Source organism: Petaurus breviceps, unplaced genomic scaffold (assembly GCF_028583685.1).
Source record: "Petaurus breviceps papuanus isolate PSGF00001 unplaced genomic scaffold, PetGlider_PUasm1.0 223, whole genome shotgun sequence".
Lineage (NCBI taxonomy): Eukaryota > Metazoa > Chordata > Mammalia > Diprotodontia > Petauridae > Petaurus > Petaurus breviceps.
Window position 1 is genome coordinate 24,986 of NW_027185884.1, and position 25,181 is coordinate 50,166.

At 38.1% G+C, this 25,181-nt stretch overlaps 1 protein-coding gene across 1 annotated transcript in view; it reads left to right on the forward strand.

Annotated features, from left to right (window-relative positions):
• IL18R1 (interleukin 18 receptor 1) overlaps nt 1-25,181 on the forward strand; it is a 55,392-nt gene that overhangs the window by 9,923 nt on the left and 20,288 nt on the right. The window contains exons 4-5 of the mRNA XM_069094915.1: nt 19,551-19,716; nt 23,811-23,958. Of these exons, the coding sequence (XP_068951016.1) occupies nt 19,551-19,716; nt 23,811-23,958 (314 nt within the window). The remainder of the gene's footprint in view (nt 1-19,550; nt 19,717-23,810; nt 23,959-25,181) is intronic.

Genomic DNA, 25,181 nt, shown 5'->3' on the forward strand with positions numbered 1-25,181 from the left:
TCCTTCCTTCCTTCCTTCCTTCCTTCCTTCCTTCCTTCCTTCCTTCCTTTTTTCCTAGTTCCTGTCTCTTTTTCTCTCATTTTCTCTATTTGTTTCTTATTCTCTCCTCTTTCTCCCTTCCTTTCTTTCTCTTTCTTTCTTTTCTCTTTATGATCATCATCATTTTGGGAAATCTAAATTGGAAGATGTGGAAAAACCCCTCAACCACAGCATATTAGCAACTCTTCTGCAATTTATAAAGTTTCTTGGGGCCCTGAATTGTGACTTACATATAATTATATAGCTAGTGTACATCAGGATTTTAACCTAGGTCTTCACTCCAAAGCTGACTTGCTATCCACTGTGTAATACTGCCTCTTATAATTTCTTAAGATTCAATAATATTCCACCATATTCATATAACCATAGGTTTTTTTTTCTTCACATATCTCAACATCCTTTATCAACATTCACTATCATTAGGCACCTAATTTATTTCTAGCTATTACAATTAGTGCTTTTGGAATGTTTTTGTATAGAATATTCTTTTTCCCCCCTATCCTCTTCAAGACAGAATCCTAGCAGTAGAGCCATGGGGTTCTATTTTATATTATGAGCATTTTTGTAGGTCTTATTACTACACTGTTTTATCAAGGCATTGCTACAGCACTGCTGAGTGGGAGAACACCTCTGGAAAAACTCCCTGGACTCATTTCTCCATAACTCATTTCCTCCCTGTTCCCTACTTTTGGGTGTGGAGAAGAGAGGGAGAAACCATGGAGGTGTCAGGCAAAAGAGAAGGGAGGCTTGATTTAGTCACTACAAGCTTTAACTTGTGAAAACAAAGGAGAAGGTGCAAACCATATAGTAATGGGTGGAGAGGGAGCCGACAAGGGCTTCATCCTCATATTGATACTGATGGAAGGTTTCATAGTTGTGGTAGGATTTGAGTAGGTACTGGATGAAAAAAAGGAGAAGACCGTAGGGGTGGGGAGGGTGTTCCAGGAACTACTGGGAGTAGGTTTGAAGATAAAGTGGATAGAGTAGGTGAAGTTTTGAGGTATGAGAGGAATTGTGGAGGTGGATGGGCTGGGCAATTGGACAAGATAAAGTAAGTGATCTAGATCTGGATAAAAGACTTTAAATCAGAACGTGAAGTGTTTAGTTCTGACCCACCGAGCAATAGGAAGTTAATGGCTGAGGAGTCATTTCCATACTGAATTAAAAAGCAGTTGGGTCCTGACCCCACACAGCCAATCAGCTGTAAAGCCTTGCCCATTCTACTTCCATAATATCTCCCTCGTCTACCTCTCTTCTGTCTTCTAGCATAGCGGCATCCTGGTTTAAGTACTTAACACCTTTTACATGGCCTACTGCAAGGGCATCCTAGCTGGTCTACCAGTCTCAAGTCTGTTTCCTCTCCAAGTCATCTTCCACACAATTGCCAAAGTGATTTTTTCAAAGCACAAGCCTGAGCATGTTACTTACCTGCACAGTAAACTCCAGTGATCCTCTGTTACATCGAGGGCACTTTTGAGTATCATTACATATTTCTGTCCTGCACACATTCTAGGGTTTAATCAAACTGGTCATTTTGCAGTTCCTCAACACAGTACCACATTTCCCACCATCCTGTCTTTACACAAGAATGTTAGCCAAGCTTAAAATGTATTCCCTTTCTCACCTCACTTTTAGAATCCCTGGTATCATTCAAAACTCAACTCAAGCACCAGCACACGAAACCCATCTCTATGATCCCATCTGCTAGTGCCTCCTCTTTCCTCTCCCTTCAAATCACCTTGTACATATGTATGGCTTTGTGTGCATGTGAATATGTGTATATTTGTATGTGTGTGTATAGACATATATATGGCCATCTATATATGCACGCATATTTTGCTCACATGTATACATATATGTATCTGTGCACACACACATATATATGTGTATATATACAAACATATGTGTTTGTGCAAAACAAATACACACATGTGTAGGTGGCCTTGTATATATGTATGCAAAACAAACACACATATATAGATTGCCTTGCAAATATGTGTATATGTACATATATCTATGTGCACATGTGTATTATGCACGTGTATGCATGTGCATATATGTTATATATGTTCAGTGAGGTGATACAAAGATACTCTCATGGTCTCTGATTGTGTGACATGGGAGATACTGGCACAAGATTGCCTAGCATGGTATGCCCTCATCAGAGAAGATGCTATGCTCTATGAGCAAAACACAGTTGAAGTGTCTCAAAAGAAAGCTAGATGTGCAAATTTGGAGAATCCACCGCAAATGACATAAATTATTTGTGCCTGACCTGTGGTAGAACATTCTGAGCTCACACAGTAGGACATACTGTAGTTTGGTTCTAGCACAGTCAGACCATTTTGGTCCTCTGCAAGAACAAAGGACAACCACTGTGCAAATAAAATATGTGAAAATATAGACGTGTATATATGTATATTATGTATGTATGTATGTGTATATATGCTATGTGTGTATGTGTATATGCATATATACACATACATACATACATACACTCATGGTCGTGTGTGTACACAAAATAAATGAAGGTATTTGCACTATCATATGGGTGTGTCGACCTGAATTTTAATGAGAACAATCAATATAACAAATTGGAGGTCTTTAATACAGGCAAGTGGGTTGCAGTTTGGAGTGCCACCCAGTAAATGCTGGGGTAACCTAGGAGGGAGCTGGGAACAGGGTTTATATAGGGTAGTAAGGCAGAAAGAATGACTAGGGTGCACTTGGGAGAGGTTAGACATCTCTCAGTTTCACCAGGTAAGTTGTTTTGCATAACAAGCAAAAGTACAATTTACAAATTAATCAGAGGCTCCAGTGATGATGTCTGGTCAGCCCCAGGCAATTAATTGGCCTGGGAACTGAAACTAGGTCTCCTTCTGTCTGTTCTAAGTCCACAGTGTGTGTCAGGACCTTAGGGAGAGATTTCTTATGGTGGTACTCAAGCTGAATTTTGAATGATGCTAAAAGGTGAAAGTAAGGAAGGAGCATATTACATATATACCCATTACATATGTATACAAAATAAATTGTGTGTATTTATGTACACATACACAAGACTATCACATCCAACCCCTTCATTTTACAAGTGAGGAAACTGAGTCACAGAGCAATTGAGTTATGACTACACGAGGTCATATAGCTATTAGTGTCCAAAGCAGAATTTGAATCCAGGTCTTCCTGACTCCAAGTTCAGTGCCTTATGTGGTTTCTACAAGTCTCTTACTATGGAACATAAGTACCTTGAGGGCAGGAATTGTTCCATTTTTGCTTTGTCTTTTTTTTTTTAACTTCCAGCTCATTGCTCCCAGTTCTACCCTCTGAGACAAAACAAAACAAAATTAATCCACATGGCAATTTTTCAGATACTTGAATGCTGCTACTATGATTGATTGAACATCCCATCTTTTTTTTGTTGTTGTTTAGTTGTTTTTTAGTTGTTTCTGACTCTTTGAAACCCCATTTGGGGTTTTCTTGGCAAAGATACTAGAGTGGTTCACCATTTCCTTCTCCAGTGCATTTTCCAGATGATGAAACTGAGGCAAATAGGGTTAAGTGACTTGCCCAGGATCACACAGCTAGTAAGTATCTTGAGGTCAGTTTTGTACTCAGGTCTTCCTGACTCTAGGCCAAGTGCTCTATCCACTGTGTGACCTAGCTGCCCCCTGAATCATATTACCTAGTCTAATTTCCTCTTTTCCCAGATAATGAACCTCAGTCCCAAAGAAGTCTAGACTTACACATCTAACAAGTTAGCTGAGGCACAAGTACCTTGATTCCCAGTCCAAAGTTGTTTTTTTTTTCCAGTGAATCATGCTCCATTCCAATGCAGAGATTCCAAGGAACCTCTGTCCTCTGCCCTCCACTCTCATCTCTTTCTTTTTTATGATTCCCACATTTTTAACTTCAGGTCTACCCTCTTTTGTGGACTTCATTTCACCATTTCTAATTGTGTTCTTTACATCTCTATTGAGTGACCTGTTTGTACCTAAAACTCAAAATACCCAACCCTGAACTCATCATCTTTTTTCTTTTCCCTTCCCACTCCCAACTCATTCTTCTTGACTTTCATTCTTTCATTCAACAAACATTTATCATTTTCTATATACAGTACACTTTCCTGGGTGGTAGAGGGAGACAGAAATAAAATAAGCTTCCTGCTCTCAGGAAGCTTACAGTCTAATACAAGAAATAAAGCATGTGTGTACTCATTTCTGTACATAAAGGATCTATGCTTTTACTAGTGTGAGTACTCCCTTAGCTACAGATGATAACCTCTCTGTGATTTAACAGATGGTCTTAAAAAGTATTTCTGTTACATTAATCACTCTAATAACAAAGCTCTCCAAACTCAAGTTCAGAGGATGATATGCTAAGGCTTTCCAGCTTGACAGAAATTGTCAGTGTTTGTACTTTATGGGCCTAGCCTTTGAGAATTCAGAATCACCTCTAGACCAAGAAGAGGACTTCACTAGGTATAAACAGGAATGACCACAACAACACAAATTGTAATGTAAGTACATAGGATACACACACACAGGTTATCAGTACAGATGAGGGAGAAATAGTGGTTGACAGCCTCAGGGAAGACTTGATGAAGAAGTATATCTGCAAAATGGGAATAGTATTCAGCCCCCTTGCTGATTTTGTCACCTGCCAGCTATATAACTTTGGATAAATCACAACTTTTGAGTCTACAACACTTTTTAGCCTTGAATGATGATTAAGGCTCCAGAGATAGAACAGTAAGCCAAATATAAGGAAGGAATTGTTGTTCAGCCATGTCCAACTCTTTGTGACCCCATTTGGGTTTTTCTTGACAAAGACACTTGAGTGGTTTTCCATTTCCTTCTTCAGTTCTTTTTACAGTTAAAGAAACTGAGGTAAAAAAGGTTAAGTGACTTGCTCAGGGTCTCATATGTAGTAAGCATGTGAGGCTAGATTTGAACTCAGGAGAATGAATCTTCCTGACTTCATACCTAGCACCATGATGCTTAGCTGCCCACAAGGAAAGAATAGAATGTGCCAAAATAAAGAGATGGAAAAGCATGTAATTATTAAGGTGAGTTGTTCTAGGATAATATATGAGGAAGGATTATGGGAGATAAAGTTAAAAGGTAGTTTAGAATTAGATCTGGCAGAGCTTTGAATATCAGGCTAAAGTGTTCTAGCTTTATTCATTAGGCAATGAGGGGAATACTAAAGTTTGTTGGGCAACATAATAATACATTTTACACCTATGCATTAGAAATATTAATTTTACATTTCTGTGTAGGAAGGGTTGGAATGGGGAGAGGCTAAAGGCAGTGAAACTAATTATCTCATAAAATTAAGTAATCAAGGCCTGATCTAGGGAGGTGGCATCAGAATGGTGAGGAGAGGAGAAACTTGAAAGAAATTGACAGGATTTGGTGACTTACTAACTGAAAGTGGCTAGGAGAGAGGGAGAAAATTTTAGGGAAATAATGCCCACTGACTATGTGCCATTGACTATTGTGTCCCTTAACCACCATATTGTCCCCTATTTTCTTATCTCTAACATGATGGGATTGAACTAGGTATAGAACAAAGGTCACTTCAAGCTTTACATCTGTGATACTCTGATCCTAAAATGCCATTGACAGAATAGAGATGTGAGAAAAAAGGCATATATTGAGAGAGAAAAAAATGATGAATTAAGTTGTTTGTTGATTTGAGATGCAAGTGAGGTATGTTTATTCAATAATGATTTACCAAGCACAAAGCACTATACCAGGTGCTAGAGATATAAAAGCAGTTCTTGCCCTTATGGAGCTTACATTCTACTGGGAGGGAATACCTCATAACATAGAAAGAAATTAAGGGAAAGAATTAAGGAATATGTAGGCTCAATCAATCAAGAAGCACTTGTAATAAGTCCTGGGGTTAAATAAAAACATAAGCAAAAGACAGCTCTTCCCTCAATAATTTTCCTTTCTACTGGGAGAGACAACATGTTAATAAATAGGTACATACAAGTTACATATGGAGTGCAAGTGAGTATTCTCAATGATGGCAACTTTCATTCTTTGAAGGTAGGTTTTGTTTGTTTTTAAAGAAATATCTGGGCGGTGGACAAAGTAAACTAAAAGCATGAACTTGACATGGACTCTGGTTCCAACCATTTCCAATACTTGTAAAAAAATGACTAAACAAATTTTAGAGCTACAGAACCCACAAAGTGACAGAGAGAAACAAATTTCACTCTGAAGGCAGCCTAGCAGGCAAACAGAAGGAGTCGATCACAGCATACTGGGAGCTGAGTGCAGTCCTGCACGAGCCCCATGGTTCTGGCCCCAACCAGCAGCACAGACCAGCCACAGCAGACTTCAGGAGAGTGAATCACCAGCAACTGTGGAGGTTTCCAGACTTCTCAACCCATAAACACCAAAGAGGAAGTAGAAGGTCAGTATGGAACTCTGGGGTGAAGGAAGAGGGCGATCCAGCCCCTGCCCCCAGGGCAAGAAGTGGCAGAGGCACAGAGGCAGTACTGCTGAGTGACTGCCTCAGGAGCTCCTGGCCTGCAGATTGTCGGGACACCAAGTGACCATTCAGAGCATAATCACTCTTGTTTTGACCTGCTTGAATCTGGGTTGTGGTCTTGGGTGGTAGTCCTGGGGTGTGTGGCCAGTGTGCCAGAGTTTGTGGGGTCTGTAGAGAGGGTGCCCTCCTACAAAGCTTTCTCCATTTTGGAAGCAGAGTTCTATCTTGGCAAAGAGCTCAAAGGTCAACTAACTGACTGGCAAGATAAACAAGCATAGCAAGAACAGACCATAGAATCCTTTTGGGGGGACAAAAAGGATCAAGGCATGGAACAGTATGATGTATCAACAATGCAATATTCACAATGCCTATAGCACTTACAAATATGGTGATGTGGTTATTAATCACACAATATACCAGGATGTCTGCATGGGGGATAAAGCTAGAACATTTATTAAAATACCAAATAACTGAGTCCAAAATTAGAAAGTCAAAGCTATCACAGTAGTTATGAAGTTGGCACATGTAGTAAACACCCACATTCTCAAGCATTTAAAACAGAACAGACTACCTCAGGCAAAGTTCCTCCTCTCCCCACTCACAGCAACTGCTCAGCATATAGGAAGCATGCTCCCAGCAGTTCTGGCCCTCCACAGGTCCGGTCCCTGGCAGTCCTCAGCAGGAGTCTTTTGCATAAATTCTAGCTGGCTCAAAAAAGGGATTTGCGCTTCCGCCTCCACCTTGGTCATTACTGCTACCACTGCTGCTGCTGCTGCTGCCAGTCACCACAAGAACTCTAGCTTGGCTTCTGCTTCCTCTTGCCCCACCCCTTCCTGCTATGTCAGAAAGTTCAATGGGACATGGAAGATCTTTTAAATCTCATAACCCTTACAGAGGAAGACAACGAAGTCAGAACTCCCACATCAAAGGCTTCCAAGAAAAATATGAATTGGTTAGAGGCCATGGGGGAGCTCAAGAAGGATTTTGAAAATCAAGTAAAAGAAGTGGAGGAAAAATTGGGAAGAAAAATGAGAGTGATGCAAGAAAATCATGAAAAGCCAGTCAACAGCCTGCTAAAGGAGACCCAAAAAATACTGAAGAAAATAACACCTAGAAAAAATAAACTAACTCAAATGGCAAAAGAGGCTCAAAAAGCCAATGAGGAGAAGAATGCCTTAAAAAGTTGAATTTGCCACATGGATCAGGAATTTCAAAAACTCACTGAAGAGAATAATACCTTCAAAATTAGATTGGAGCAATTTGAATCTAATGACTTTATGAGAAATCAAGATACTATAAAACAGATCCAAACAAATGAAAAAAAATAGAATGCAATGTGAAATATCTCATTGGAAAAACCACTGACCTGGAAAAAAGATACAGGAGAGATAATTTAAAAATCATTGGACTGCCTGAAAACCTTGATCAGAAATAAAGGCTAGACACCATCTTTTAAGAAATTATCAAGCAAAATTGCCCTTATATTCTAGAACCAGAGGGCAAAATAGAAATTGAAAGAATTCACTGATCACCTCTTGAAAAACATCCCAAAAAGAAAACTCCGAGGAATATTATAGCCAAATTCCAGAGCTCCCAGGTCAAGGAGAAAATACTGCAAGCAGTCAGGAAGAAACAATTTGAGTATTGTGTAAACACAATTAGGATAACACAAGACCTAGGAGCTTCTACATTAAGGGATCCAAGGGCTTGGAATATGATATTCTGGAGTTCAAAGGAGCTAGGATCAAGAATCACCTACCCAGCAAAACTGACCATAATGCTAAAGGGGAAAATATGGTTATTCAATGTAATAGAGGATTTTCAAGCATTCTTAATAAGAAAACCAGAGCTGAACAGAAAATATGACTTTAAAATACAAGGAGCAAGAGGAAAAAGAAATCATAAGGAACTTATTAAAGTTGAAGTATTTACATTCCTACATGGAAAAAATGATGACTGTAACTCATAAGACTTTTCTCAGTATGAGGATAGTTGAAGGGAATATATATATGTATATATATATATGTATGCATACATACATATGTATAGGTGGGTGTATATGTGTATAAATATATATGTGAGTGTGTGCAAAAAAAATATCTGAAAGTCATTTAGAAGTAGGTTTAAGGATACCTTTCAAGATTTCAGGGACTTTTGGGTGCATGGAGGTCCCCTTCCTTCACTCTAAGAGAGATATAATCCATTCCTGTTTGCATCTTCCCAAATTTGCTTTCTTACTGCTATGGGTGGATTGGTTTTTAGCTGTACCTAGGTGGCCTACGGGATGGAGTGCTAGACTTGGACTCAGGAATACCTGAGTTCAAATCCCTCTTCAGGATGAACAACAGTGTGACCCTGGGGAACTCACTTAACCTTAGATTCTTCACTTGCAAGATGGGAATAATAATGGTACTTACCTCATAGAGGTGTTGAAAGATCAAATGAGATTATATATGTATGTGTGTTTTGCAAACTTTAAAGTACTATGTAAATCTCATTGATCCTTACCACTGAACTTTTCTCTTCTTAACTGAAGAGGCTTTGTTGTTTTCTTGCTTTTGAGTTAAATTCAAGCTTTTTAAGACTTTCCCTGAATTGTATTATTACTTTATTGCCCCCTGCCTATGATTGACCCATTTGGATTTATCTTGGAAATAAGGCTATTCCCTCTTTTTCTCCTCTGTTTTCTGCCTAACCCTTTAAGGCTGTATAACTGTCAGTACAGTTCTGTTAATCTTGCTTTGTTTGGTTGTGTGTGTGTGTGTGTGTGTGTGTGTGTGTGTGTGTTTGCTTTTTGGAGGGGGGAAGGCAGGGCAATTGGGGTTAAGTGACTTGCCCAAGGTCACACAGCTAGTAAGTGTGTCAAGTGTCTGAGGCCAAATTTGAACTTGGGGCCTCCTGACTCCAGGACCAGTGCTCTATTTACTGTGCCACCTAACTGCCCCTAGTCTTACTTTTTTAAAAGTCACATGCTAGCACTCCTGATGAAACCCTCATATGGTACCTCCCACACTCTGGTCTGTCTTTCACAAAAGGCCCCAGTAGTCACAGGGAGGGGAAAAGAATGTGGTTATATGGGCACAAATTCATAAGTGACATTAGGACACTTAAGCTAAAAAATCCTTTTGAAGTTTAAATATTAGATCTGAATATTAAGAACAACTGAAATAAACTCTCAGATGACTTGAATCATGCTCCCCAAGAAATCATTTGATGAAGAAATTTACCCTCTTCTAGAGAACCAGTAAAACATAAAAGGAAAAAGTATATCCAGTCACAATCATGCTCCTTGTACAGTGATTTCAGTCTCATCTGACTTTCAGTGACCCCATTTGTGATTTTCTTGGCAAAGATACTGGATTGATTTTCCATTTCCTTCTTCAGCTCATTGTACAGATGAGAAAATGAGGTAAATGGGGTTAAGTGCTTTGTCTAGGTGGCACAACTAGTAGGCATCTGAGGCCTAATTTGAACACAGAAAGGAGTCTTCTGACACCAGGACTGGCACTCTATCCACTAGGCGCCCTGGCTGATTTTGTCATCTACTAGCTGTATAACCTTGGATAAGTCACTCAACTTTTGAGTCTGCAACACCACTTAAGTGTCTCATTTACATTATATTTAAATACATTTTGGCTTCCTATAAGAAACAATTCCCTACCAATGGATACTGTCCACAATTGGAAAGGGATGTCTCAGAAATCATCTCATCACTTTAAAAGAGGCTGAATGGGGGCGGCCAGGTAGCACAGCAAGTAAGAGCACCGGCTCCAGTGTTGGGACGACCTGGAGATCGAATCCCGGGCTCAGACACTCAGCACCACACCCAGAAATAACTGGCCGTGTAACCTTGAGCAAGTTACTTAACCCTGATTGCTTAAAAATTAAAAAAAAATTAAAAAAAAATAAAAGAGGCTGAATGACTAGGTCCAATAAGACAGGTTTCTATATTCCAAAGATTGTGTATATCATTCCCTCTTTAAGCCAATCCTGATGAGAGTAAGGTTCAAGTGATGCTTGTTACCCACCCTGACATATTGTCCTTCACTATAATGGAACTGTGGCCTGGTGGGATGTTTCTCCATTCCCCAGGGATACCCTGGCTGCTGGTGGCTACCTGTTTGCTTAGGCACCCATGGCCCTGGCATCTACTCAGAACTATATTGAAGCCTATGGAGTTCTGGTCACTGGAGGACTCCTGCTTGCCAGGGGCTACACTGAAGCACATGGTGGTTCTCAGAGCTGGAGTCTGCAGCTATGCTGAGATGGGGGGGTCCTCCTGTGGTTGCTGGCCTACTCTACCACGCTGGGGCTCAGGGTCTCTCACCGGTTTGCTGAGGTGGGGCCTGCTGCTGGCTTCCTGGGATATTTCCCTGTCATGGACTGCTTAGCACCAGGTAACCTACCAGAACATTATGGCCTCCAGCAGCTCCAACCACTCCCAACATCACCCCCTCAGCACATCACCAGATGCAAGAGTCCTCAGGTCAACATCAAGGTAGCACCAGGTAAATAACCAGGGCTGGTAGTCCTGGCACAAGAAGCCTGAGGTAGTGCCCCTTCTACCCTGGGAGTAGAGCTCAAATTTAAAAGAAAAGAAAAAAAAGTAAAAAAAGACAAGCAAAAAGCAACCAAAAAAAATCTGAGGATAGAAAGTTATTATAGAAACAGGGAAGATCGAGACACAAACTCAGAAGATAATAATGTCAAAACATCCATGGGCAAACCCCCCCCCCCCCCCAAAAAAAAACAGCAAGCGGTCTGAAGCCCAGAAAGAATTCAGGGAAGAGCTCAAAAAAGAGCTTAAAAATCATATGAAAGAGGAAGAAGAAAAATTGGGAAAAGAAATGAGAGTGATGTAAGAGAATTATGAAAAAAGAGTCAATAGTTTGGAAAAAGAAAACAACTGCTTAAAAAGTAGAATTGACCAGTACAAAATCTAACTGAGGAAAATAACCTCTTAAAAGTTAGAATTGGGCAAATGAAAGCTAATAAGTCTATTAAGAATCACTCAAACAAATTCAAAAGAATAAAAAAAAGAAGAAAATGTAAAATACCTCATGGAAAAAACGACTGACCTGGATAATAGATCCAGTACGGACAATATCAGAATCATTGGACTACCTGAAATCCGTAATCAAAAGGGACATCTGAACAGCATTTTTCAAGAAATTATCAAGGAAAACTGCCTTAATATACTGGGAGCAGAAGGTAAAATAAGCATTGAAAGAATATACCAAACACCTCAGCAAAGAGATCCCCAAATAAAAACTCCAAGGAACGGTATAACCAAATTTCAGTACTCTCTGGTCAAGGAAAAAAAGTAATGCAAGGGGCCAGAAAGAAACAGTTCAAAGGACTCAGCAGTTAAAACATTAAAAGATTGGAGGTCATTGAACATGATATCCCTGAAGGCAAAGGAGCTAGGACTACAACCAAGAATCACTTAACCAGCAAAATTAAGTACTACACATTAAGGGAAAAATAGTCATTCAATGAAATAGAGGGATTTCAAGCTTTCATTAGGAAAAGACCAGAATAAAACAAAATATTTGATTTTCAGTATCAAGACCAAAGAGAAGCATAATCAGGTAAAAAGGGAGAAGAAAGCACAAGGGATTCAATAGAACTAAACTATTTACATCTCTTCATGGGAAGGTGATACTTGTAATTATTAAAAATTGCATCACTAACAGTACAGATAGAAGGAATGTACATAGGCAGAGGGTACAAATATAAGGTGAATTTGAGGGAATGATAAAAAAAATTAATAATGAGAAAAAGTAACACACTGAGTAGAGAAGAAAGGGAAAGATAGAATGGGGTAAATTTCACATGAAGAGGTGGGAAAACTGATTACAGTGGAGGGGAAGATGTGAGAGTGGGTGATGGGCATAACTTGAACCTCGCTCTCATCAGTATTGGCTTAAAGAGGGAATAATATACACAATCAGTGGAATATAGAAATCTATCTTACTGGACAGGGAATAAGAGGGGAGAAGATAAAGTAAATTTAGTGGGGGGAAATGACAGAAGGGAGGGCAAATTGGAGGAGGTGGTGGGTGGGAAGGGGTGAAAGGAGAGGACAAACAGGAGGAAAAATAGAATTTAGGAAATATGCACTTAGTACTCATAACTATTAATGTGAATGGGATGAACTCTCCCATAAAACAGAAGTGGATAGCAGAATGGATCAAAAACCAGAATCCTACACTTAAAGCAGAGAGACACATACAGAGTACAGGTAAGGGCTTGGAGTAGAATCTATATCCTCCATGTGAAGTAAAAAAAAAAAAAGCAGGGGTAGCAATCCTGATCTCAAAGTAAAAGCAAAAATAGACCTAATTAAAAGAAATAAGGAGGAAAAACATGTCTTTCTAAAAGTTACCATAGACAATGAAGCCATATCAATACTAAACCTATATGCATCAAGTGGTATAGCATCCAAATGCTTAGAGGAGAAATTACATGAGTTATAGGTATTTGAAATATAAAACAGATAATTTTCATTATATTAAAATAAAAAAAAACTTATTTACAAATAAAACCAATGCAATCAAAATTAGAAGGAAAGCAGAAATCTGGTAAACAATCTATGGCAAGTGTCTCTTATAAAGGTCTCCTTTCTAAAATATGTAGAGAACTGAGTCAAATTTATAAGAATACAAGCCATTCCCCAATTGGTAAATGGTCAAAGGATATATAAATGGGTAGAAAATTCAAAACTATCAATAATTATAAAAGAAGGGCTCTAAATTACTTTTGATTAGAGCAATTCAAAATAAAACAACTCTGAGGTACCATTTCATACCTATCAAATTAGTTAATATGACAAAAAAGGAAAATGATAACTGTTGGGGGAGAGGATGTGGGAAAATTGGGTCACTAATGCACTGTTAGTGTAGTTGTAAACTGATCCAGCCATTGGAGAGTAATTTGGAACTATACCCAAAGGGCAACCAGACTGCATATCCTTTGATCCAGCAATACAACTACCAGTTCTGTAACCCAAAGAGATGACCAAAAAGAAGACAGGACCTACATGTGCAAAAAATATTTATAGCAGTTCTTTTTGTGGTGGCAAAATATTTGCATTTGAGGAGATGCCCATCATTTGGGGAATGACTGAATAAGCTGTGGTATATGAATGTAATGGAATACTATTGTGCAATAATTGGATGAACAACTGGAAAGACTTGTACAGATGCAAAGTGAAATGAACAGAACCAGGAAAGCTTTGTACACAGTATCAGCTAAGTTGTGTGATCATCAGCTATGAATGACTCAGTTCCTCTCAGCAACAGAATGGTTCAAGACAAGTACATTTTTAAGGGCTCACAAAGGAAAATGCTATCCACATCCAGATAAAGAATTGATAGATGCTGATTGCGGATAAAAGCATATTTTTTCACTTACTTTATTCTTTTTCATGTTTTTTTTCCTTTTGATCACTTTCTTTTTTCACAACTGTGATGAATACTATGTAAAACTATGTTTTACACAGTAGCACATATATAGCCTATATCAAATTGCTTGCCATTTTCAGAAAAGGGAAAGGTAGTGAGGTGGGGAGAAAAAATTGGAACTCACAATCTTGTAAAACTGAATGCTAGTCCTACTCTGTAATAGAGGGGGAAAATACTATTAAATTAGATGTAATCAAGATCTGAGGTCTCTTCTAATTTTGAGACTGCATGATCCAGTATAACTAAAATTTATAGTGAACTTTTAGTTGACATATCCTATATGCCACTTGCATACTTTATATATAAGATCCTGAAAATTCTGTCAGATTCTTCAAATGACATTATTTTTAATTTGTCATTGTGTGTGGAAGGGAAGGGGCAGAGTGTTGGCAAAGGTTGGCAGAATATAGAAAGAAATTATTTTTTTCTAGAAAGATGCAAAGGTGTTTTCAAAAGACTGATATGAGGGGGGATGGAACAGATTTAAGACCATTTTGCAGAATTAACTGAAATGTTATAAAATCTCAAACAGGACCAAAAACAAAAATAAAAATTGAGGTCCCATACAAACCTGAGGCAGAAAAAAAAAATTCATACGCTGATTTTTACTTAGAATGCAGAATTGAAACTTCTTTAGTATTTTACTGCACTCTCTACCAATACACTAATTGATAACTATTAGGCTAAAAAGGGCCCAGTAAACTAAGGTATTAGTGACTGGTAAGTGCCAAATGTGCTATCTTCAAAGAAGTGATTGTTTTTCATCACAATTTAACCTCTTAACACAAAGGAATGAATCTCTATTGGTAAAAATTTCACACATCATGATCACAGCTAGTGAGAGAAATAGTTGGGACCACAAAGGCTCCCATCAAACCACACCACTATAAGCAATCTTTATCTATTTAATCTTGACTTTCAGAGTTAAGGCTATCTATAGTAGCACATTCTTTTTTTTAAAGTTTCATTAGCATTATCTATATATCACAGACTTAACAGGACTGGTTAAAATGTGGTCGTACACAAAGCCTGCCCCTTGAAACTAAATCAACTAGGTTTCATATGTGTAAAGTCAATCATGAGCAGCTCTTCTGAGGATTGCTGCTGTGAATACTTTAAGGGTCTAATCACATAGTATAATGAATTCTCTGTTTATTCAGCAATAAACTAAAGCATAACTTTCAAGAAACTAAAGCATAACATCCACAACAACATAACATAACAACTTATTACTAACGTGGCCACATAGTCTTAAACAAAACATATCATTCAGTACATCTTACAGTCATCTTTAAGGGGTAGCAGAAAGTACAAACACCATCCACCCCTAGGTCACAGTAAGTTATAAATCTAGCCAGTCAATACAGAATATCCAAGTAAACTCCTCTTTCATCTTGACTCTAGGCTGGCTTCCAAATCCCAAGGCTCCTTCTCCACAGGCTGACCCTTCCCAACTCTTGCTTGGATTCACATGTAGGTAGCTTTCTGCTCTTGTTAATTATCTTAGCTCTTGGAGACTGCTCTACTCCAAGCTCTTCACAGTTTCCATTTCTAGGAAAACAAAGCTTAACAGGGCTACAACAATATTTTCACACATTACCAGCACTATCATTTCAATTCACTTTCCCTCTGAGAAATCAATACAAAACAACAGACACAGTTTCTGTCTGAAAAATCAACACAAAACAACAGACAGGACTTCTGCCTGAGAAAGTAACACAGATCAACAGACAGAGTGCCAACATCACAAACTCTCTCAGTTCTGCCTCCTCCCAGCTCTGTGTGTGCTCTTCTCTGCTCCTTCCCATTCCACCCTTTTTGCAAGCTCCTCCCACTGTGAGTTCCCATGTGATTACATTCAGAATATTAAGGGGCAGAGGGGATCTTCAAATTCCCTTATGCCTATTAAGGGCAAGGAAGATCTCCAAACTCACTTAGACCTATTAAGGGCAATACAATGTATGCTGTTTCCAATCAAAGAACTCTCGATATAATCAAAGGTGAGGCTCAAAGGTCCTTCCTTGATTACCTAAAACTCAATCCAGAAAAACAGTAAAATATTTTATTTTTACTTGCCATTACAATATGTAAGGATACTGCTACTGACCCACAGTTGGATATGGATTGTGTTGTCTAAGTACCATGAACATAATAGAGACAGCCCAGGACCTTGAGTTTGATGGTACTGGAAACAGCCATCTCCCCCTTTCCCCAATTAGACCTACTTCAAGCACAGCCCACATTGCTATCATCGAGGGGAAAAATCATTATAGAGAGAGTATGTATCTGATTCATTACCAACAGAAAAAAACTGGTGATCAACTGTCACTAGCCATCAGATAGGCACAGGACCCTGGGAGTGACATGACAGTACACACACCACTGGTCCTATTTCCAGGCTCACACCTGTGGTCGTCATCTAGAGAAGACCAATTTTTGTGGAAAATGAGCCAGTCATCCCCAAATTGCTACACCAAGAGCAGAAAAGTCAGTCTAACTGAAGCAGAAAGGGACCTTGAGGATGAGGAAGAAGTCAGGGCATCTTAGGCAAATCAAACCACTACCCCCTTTCCTCCCACCACCATGACTGCCATCTCCCCTCAGGTCCTGATAAAGGTAGCCCAGACCCTAAGAGCCTTAGGAGGCTTTAGCTGGGTGCCCTCAGCCATCATCCTGGGAAACAATCCCTGTGGGATCTAAGCCTGGCAACTACTCTTGCAGGTGCTACACAGTCACAACAACCCAAGACCCAGAAAGTTCTTGCCACCCAAGTCCTTGGCGTTATTCTAGTGATGGGATGATTTCTGAGATAGCCCTGTCCAACTGTGGATAGTATTCATTGCTAGGAAGTCCTTTCTTACTCATACAAGAACTTCAGTATAATGTATATGGGACATCTAGGTTGTGTGGTGGGGAGAGGGCAGGGCCTGGAGTCAGGAAGACTCATCTTACTGAGTTCAATTCTGGCCTCAGACACTTACTAGCTGTGTGGCCCTAGGTAAGTCACTTTAACCGGCTTTGCCTCATTTTCCTCATCTTTAAAATGAGCTGGAGAAAGAAATAACAAACCACTGCAGTGTCTTTGGCAAGAAAATCCCAAATAGAGTCATGAAGAGTCAGACTCGACAGAAAAAGGTATGAACAGATAGCATATATGTAGTTGCTTCAGATTTTGCTTTTGGGGGCCAAATAGAACAATTCTACTCCATCTTCTACCGAACAACCCTTCGGAGATTTGAAGACAATTACCATATCCTTTTCCTTTCCTTCTTATCCCCTCACACGCAGTCTTTTCTCCTCTAGGCTCATTCCTTTAACTCAGCACCACTCAAAGTGTGGTAAAGGGATCCAAACATAAGATCAAAACTATTTTCACAATATGTCATAATATTGACATGTAAGCAACAGTAGGTAGAATTCATAAAAACAAAAGCTCTTTTTTGGGGTCCTGAATAATTTTAAAGAGTATAAAGGGAGTGGGGCAGCTAGGTGGGGAATTGGATAAAGCACCAGTTCTGGAGCAAGGAGGATCTAAATTCAAATCCTACCTCTGACGCTTACTATCTGTGTTACCTTGGGCAAGTCATTTAACCCCAATTGCCTCACTCCCCCCCCCTAAAAAAAGTGTAAAAGGGGTTTGGAGACCAAAAATTTAGAAAACAATTATTTTAACTAATTCTTTATATCATAATTTGGAGTTTTCTTACCATTCTCATCTTATAATTTTCAACTCTATGTTCTTCCTAAAATTTAGTATCCAGAATTGGACACAATACTTTAGATATGTATAATGGAAATGGAAATTTAAAGATCTTCCCTGCCTTTAGGCCCTTTGATAGGCTTAAAAGACTCTGAGAATCTTCCTTGATTTGAAAATATACTCTCCCTCCTAATAGGCTGAATGTGGTCACATGGAGCCTGTGGAAGAGGCTTGGTTTTCAGGAATGCCCACACCTTGATGCTGTGTGATTGGGCAGTGGGTCAAGAGGGTGGTTACATTCTCTGACCCAGGAGAAGGCTATATAATCCCTGATGTGAGGCTTTGCTTTGGGGCTTACTTTGAGAAGTGTTCTGTGATTTGATCAGATGAGACTCTGGGAAGCCGTTGTTGAGAGCCCCCCGGCTTTGAAAAACCCAGATGTTGATTTGGTATGGATGTAATGGTTGGACAGTTTGGAAACCTGTCTACTTGATCTGTTTCTCTGTCTTGATAATTCTGTCTGTATACTCTGAGTTCAGGGTGCTGACCTTTTTCCCCTGAACTAGGTAAATGATACATATTTGATTGATTAAAGTAAGCTTGTTAACCCATTTTGAGTTGCTTTCCTTTAACAAAGCAGATCTAAGAACCTGTGTTGGCAGCCACCCTGGGGACGCTGGGGTGCTTGCTGATACAATATGGTCTCATGAAGGCAGGATGCGTTGGGATTGTCACATCTCTTATTCAAAATATTATATTTTTTCAAATGTAGCCTAAAGATTATTAAATTTTTAAATTTTTTACCTAACAATAGTGTTATACTGAACTTTTAGTCTACAAATTCCCCCAAATCTTTTCTTTTTTTCTTAATTTTTAATTTTTTGGAGGGCAATTGGGGTTAAGTGACTTGCCCAAGGTCACACTGCTAGTTTTTGTGTTAAGTGTCTTAGGCTGGATTTGAACTCAGGTTGTCCTGACTCTGGGGCCCATGCTCTATTCACTGTACCACCTAGCCACTCTGTCCCCCAAGTCTTTTCTACTTGAATGATGCATGCTCTTATCTTCCCATCTTGAACATAACGTGTATATGTATATTTTGCTTAGGGGCATTTTTTTGGTCATAGTTCCAGTTTGTTTAGAATGTTAAGGGATCCCAGTTCTGCTATTTGGTGCATTTTCTAATTCTCCCAGCTTTGTGTCATCCACAAATATGATAAATTTGTGTCCCAGCCCCATGAGTGGGCACCTATAGCAGCATAAATAAGATGAAGATAACCAGGTTTTATGGAGTTGTTATCAATAGTTTATTCTTTGGTAAAGAAGCTACACGGTAAAGATGATTACCCCCAAAGCTTACTGCTGCAGTAGTAGAGGGACTGTGCAATATGATAGAAAGACCACTGAACCAGAATCACGAACCCACACTTCATATCCCAGGTCTACCATTTCTTCATTCCATGATCAGTTTAACACTTTTGGACCCTATTTTCCTCATCTGCAAAATAATGGAGTTGAATTATCTGATCTTTAAAGTACTTTTCAGTTCTAAGATTCCGTGATTATTTTTCATCTCCAGTTACTGCATTGTAATACAGTTCATTGGTAAAATTGCTACTGCTGAATCTGCTGCAAAGCACAAAGAATGGGTCTGGGTGTGTGGAAATGGGTGTGATTCTTTGAGGTTTTTTTTTTCATTTCCTTTTATTTTCATGAAAAAAAAAAGATAGTTCTTCATACAATGGGGCTGAAGGGGCAGAGTGGGAAGGTAGGTGGTGGTGATTTTTTTTTAAATCACACTGTATTAAAATGCTTTAAATTGTCCTTAAACCTCTTCCCCCATACAGACACAAAGAATCTCATTGGAATATAACTGTTACTAAAAGAAGTGAGCATGGTTGTTTTCACCCAAAATATTTAATGACTAAAGAAGTAGAAGTTGGAAAATCCTTAAACATAAACTGTACCCATGAATACTACCAGACAAAGGCCTATCAGATATCTCTATTTAAGGTAACAATTATTGAAAAATTCTATTAAGGGCTGAGGGGGAGACACAAAATTCAAGAAAGGCTAGTCTTTTTGTAATGTAGTGCTTTTATTCATCTGTAAAGTTCATTAATATCAGTTAAATCAGGTTATCAGTTCAAGTTTTTGTTCCTTTCTTTCATAGTAAATTCTCAGTTTCCATTGGGATTTTATTTTTTTAATTGGAGTAGAAGACTTGATTTTGAATCTGTCTTAGAAGTTTTATAAAGTTGCGAGAAGGATTGATCTGAATATAAAGATCTGAGACAATTTAACTGTTGAGATGAAATTTGCCAGAAAGTTTTGGTTTTGTCTTATGTCCATTAGGGATTCACCACGCAATAAGCACTCTTTTTTTGCAAAGAATTGATGTGAGATGCCACTGCTAAATAGAATTTGATCAAAAATGAAAATAGAGTCCTTAAAATAAAGTGAAGGAGAAAATGTTATTTGCTTGATGGAAACCCAGCTTGTTATGCACAGGATCAAGGTATTCCTATGTATGAAATGGTAGTAATCCTAGCATTTCAGATCTCTTTTCAGGTGGTTAGCTTCTGCTACCACTGGTACATTCTTGCTTTGTTATAGATAGGTGGGTCCTGGGCAGTGGCTTAGTTAGTTGGAGAAATGTGAATAGCATACTCCAAACAAGTTTCCAAAACCACATACTTGGTATATACTGACCAAATAAAAGAAAGCAGCAAGACATTTGTGGTGGATATGAATCCTGTTTCACTACAACCATTCATCGGGCCTCATATTGAAGAAGGAAGCACTTCTTTCCATGACTCAGATAGATAGATGAGTTCAGGGTAAGAGGAATTTGTCATGGAGATATATCATTTTGTATTGATGGGTGCAGATACCTGTGACAATTTTCTGATTAGAGCAGCATCTCCTGAGTTTTATCTGATAGTTCTGGATTTCCCTGTTGTCTTTGGCAGGCCAAGGGAACAAGTCTAAAAAGAATAGTTAGTCATGCACTACCTTTAACTTTCATCCTTCCCACAAGAAACAGTGGGATTTCAGCACAAGTCAATTTTTCTTGGCTTGCTTTGATGAAAGCCAGTTTGTTTAAATTAATTTGCTTAATGATCCACTTGCCTAATACTACTAAGGATTTTTATAGTATTTTAATTTTTTTCCACCTGAGAGATTTTTAAAAATTACTTTTTCAGTTTTATATACTACTAAGTAAGCATTTTTGTATTATTACGTTGGTATTTTTAATTTTTATTTTGTTTTTTGACATTTTAAGTATTTTAGCTAATTTAAGAACATTGTTGAAATGAAAAACTGAAGAGCACTTATCAAAATAAGTATTTAGTAAAGAGCAGTGATGATTTTAATTCCTTTTAAATATGTTGACCCCTATTTTATTTTTTATTTACTGTTTCATCTAGCTTTGTGAACTTGCTCAGTTCACAAATCAATTGAAAGGTATTATGGCTTATTGGAAAGAGCAATATGTCTTGGTTTGTGTCTTCATTTGCTACCTTTGAACCTAGGTTTCCTCATTTGGTCAATAAGGAAGAAAGTACTTATACTAATTACCTTACATGAGTGTTGTCCAGAAACTTTATAAATCATAAACACTCCATCAGTTTATAAGATAACATTATTAATAAACCTATTAGGACATAGCCACTGTCATTCTTCCTAATAAAACATAATCTAATGCAGAATATGCTCCACTACATTTTATTTTTTATGATGTTATAAACATAGAGTGATATTGTATATATATGTAGTAACAGACACAAAGAATAGCCCCAGGGGTATGAGCAGCTGCATGAAATTAGTTTCAAATATTTACATTAAGACTCCAGACATGGACCATTGTCAGCCTTTCTGTACCATCTTTTGAAATAGAGGTAAGTGCTTTCTGCTAATGCTATGTATCTTGAATAGTTTATTCAGATACTGTTTGTCTATTCAGTGAACTTCCTGAGCTTAAATGGCCCCTAGATGCAATCTCATGCAATGACCACCAACGTCATTGTTTTTGTCCAGCCCACGGGCATGTTTTCACAGGAGTTCTACATTTTTGCTCAGATTAATAAGAAAAATAAAAATAACACATTTATATAATGATTTAAAGTTTGCACAAACCACTTAACATACTTTATATTTGACCTCTGCAACAGTTCTGAGAGTTAGGTGTTCTTTTGACATTACCATTCTATATTTAGGGAAATTGAGGCTCAGAGAGGCTAAATGATATGCCCAGAGTCGTACAGTTATTAGACATCTAGGTGGGATTCAAGTCCAGATTTTCAGATGTCCTTGGGGACAGTTAGGTGGTGCAGTGCACAGAACGTTGGACCTGGAGTCAGGAAGACCAGAGTTAAAACTAGCCTCAAACACTTGCTAGCTATGACCGCAGGCAAGTAGATTTACTGCTGTTTGCCTCAGTTTCCTCATCTATAAAATGGGGGATATAAATAGCAAGTACCTCCCAGAGTTGTTGTGGGGAGCAAATGAGCTAATAATTGTAAAGCACTTAGCACAATGCTGGAACACTGTGTAAATGTTAGTTGTCATTATTGGGCTTATTAATCAAATCCAGCTCTCAACCTGCTATCCTATACTGCTTGTCAAATAGTTCAGAACCTGGTGAAGATGATCATTCTTTTGGTATGGTGTTGCATTCCAAAAATTGTTTAAACACACACACACACACACACACACACACACACACACAAACCAGCAACATCTGCAGCTGGGATGAGTGCCAGAACTCAGCGGTGGACAAAGCCCCAAAGTGGAGTTGTCATCTTTTCCTTAGCATTGTTTCAGACGGTTGACTTGTAGGCTTCCCCCCATTCACTGGAAGAAGTGAAAGAAGGTTCCCCGATGAGTTGTGGTTGGAAACTCTGCCTTGAGTGATTGGATCATTGCCATTTCCAAGCTAGTCATCACTGACCAAAGGCAAGGGAGGGGTAGGTGTGCTGGAATGGGGGTGGATTTCAGCTTCCTCATCTTCTACACTTTGATTTTATTTGCTAAAATTTCATGCATCAGAGGCTTGGGTTTTCTTTTCCCCAGATCTTAAATGGGGGCACAGTTGCTTCAACATTGCTAAAGTATTATTACAGGTGCATATGTTGCATAAAAAGGGGAGTGGAAACAAGTATTTATTAAGGATCAATTATATGCAAAAAACTTTACAAATATTATCTCAATTGATCCTCACCTTAAGCCTGTGAAGTACGTACTATTATTACCCACTTTTTACTGATGAGGATACTGAGGCAGAGATTAGGTTAAGGGACTCACTCAGGGATCATAAAAGTAATCTGAGGCAGAATTTGAACTCAAATCTTCTTGACTCAAAACACAGAACTTTTTCTACTATACTACCTAGCTACCTCTAGTGGTTTCATGGGCTACTATCCTGTGAAATTGTTCTGACAGCAGCAGCACCATTGTGTGTTTGTGTGTGTGTGTGTGTGATTCAATTTTGGTTCATGGCTAACAAAAATGGTGTTTTCTTTAACCTGAACAGTTCTCCACACTGGCATGGCAAAGGATATATTTGAAAAATCTCTAAGGAATATGATGATACCATTAAGCAAAACAAAATACTTGAAACTACTGGCTATGAAGATTCCTAATATTAATGATAATGCCAATTATTATTTCAGAGATCCAATAGTCTTTTACCCTTAGAAATAATCATAGACTACTAGAACTTTTTTGATTGACCATTTGCTACTTTTTACTTGGTTTCATTTTTATAAGACAAAACATCTTCCATCATGTAATTATAGATTGTTGTTGTTCAGTCATGTCTGACTCTGTTACAGCATTTTTACCGTTTTTTTTTTTTTTGGAAAAAACAATGGCTTGCCATTTCCTTCTCTAGTTCCTCTCATAGATGATGAAATGGAATGGAAGCAAACATGGTAAAGTGACTTGCCCAGGGTCACACAACTAGTAGCTGTCTGAAGCTATATTTGAACTCATAAAATTGCTCTTCCCAATTCCAAGCCCAGTACTCTATTCACTATGCCACCTAGCTGCCCCAGGATTACATATGAACCTGATATTAACTTCTTTGTTTTACAAACATACAGGACTGTTCTCCGATTCCAGGGAATGACAAACCATATATTCGGAAGAATGCTGTGTTGAAAGATGCAGGAAATTACACCTGCATATTTTTCCTTTACAGAAATGGACAATCATTTAATGTCACTAAAACTTTCAATGTAAAAATAAAAGGTAAGAATAATTCTGGAAAACCTAAAAGACTGAAGGGTTTTTGAATAAGAAGTGTGTTTTATATTTGTTTGATGATAATCAGAGGAGCCATAGTGGACCATGGAAGCTGTGAGCACAGAAAATCAATGACTCAAGCAAACCTTATTTTCAACTCTTACTACATGGAGGAAAGAAAGGCATTTTCAGTAGTAAAGAAACATTTTATGAGTTGATAATTATTTTGTCCTGAAAATATTTTTACTTGTTGATCCTTTTGTGAATTCGAATAAGTTAGAGCCTTAGATATAAGTTACACTTAAGTACTTTATGAACTAATGAAATCTTTCAGTATGGCTCATATTTATTATTTTATACAGCATAATGCTACTCCATTCCATTTATATTAGCATTTGTTTATCTCTTCCCTAATTAATGGATAATCTATTGTATTTCCAGTTACTTGATAGCACGAGTTGGTATTGAATATTTAGATATTTGAATGAGATCCTTCCATCTTTGACCTCTTTGACAGGTATGCCTGACAGTAGCATCTCTGGACTAAAGAGTGTATATATTTTAGTTACTTTTTTCTCCCATTTAATTCCAAATTGTTTTCCAGAATGGTTAGACCTACTTACCGGTGCACAAATGGTGTATTAGTATGCCTATCATCCTGGAGCCTATTTCACATTGACTAAACTGTCATCCTTGCCAATTTGCTGAGTGTGAGGTTAAATCTCAGAATTGTTTTAATTTGCATATCTCCTATTATGAGTGATCGAGAAAAATCTTTTGTATAGTTGTTAATAGCTGCAGTTCTTTTGAGAATTTTATATGTTGCCCAATTATGCATTGGGGAATGGCCCTTGATCTCATATATTTAGATTCACATAGTATTTCATATCATATGTACATAATATATGTGTGTATGATGACTGTGCATGTCTCTCTATATTGAATGTCAGACCCTTATCAAAGATACTTGATCCAAATATTATTTCTTGTCCTCTTGACAGTTTCCCTTTATTATCCTCAGTATAATGATTTTGTCCCTGCAAAAGATTTTTAATTTCATGTAACTGAAATAGTTTCTTTTGTCATTTGTGACCACTCTTAAATCTGTGGTTTGGCTAAGAATTCTCTTTTTAGGAAAATATTTGAATTCTATCTCTTCTTTCTAATTGAAAAGAATATGCTTCATATTTAGATAAAGGATCTATGGGAGATTATCTATGATATATGGC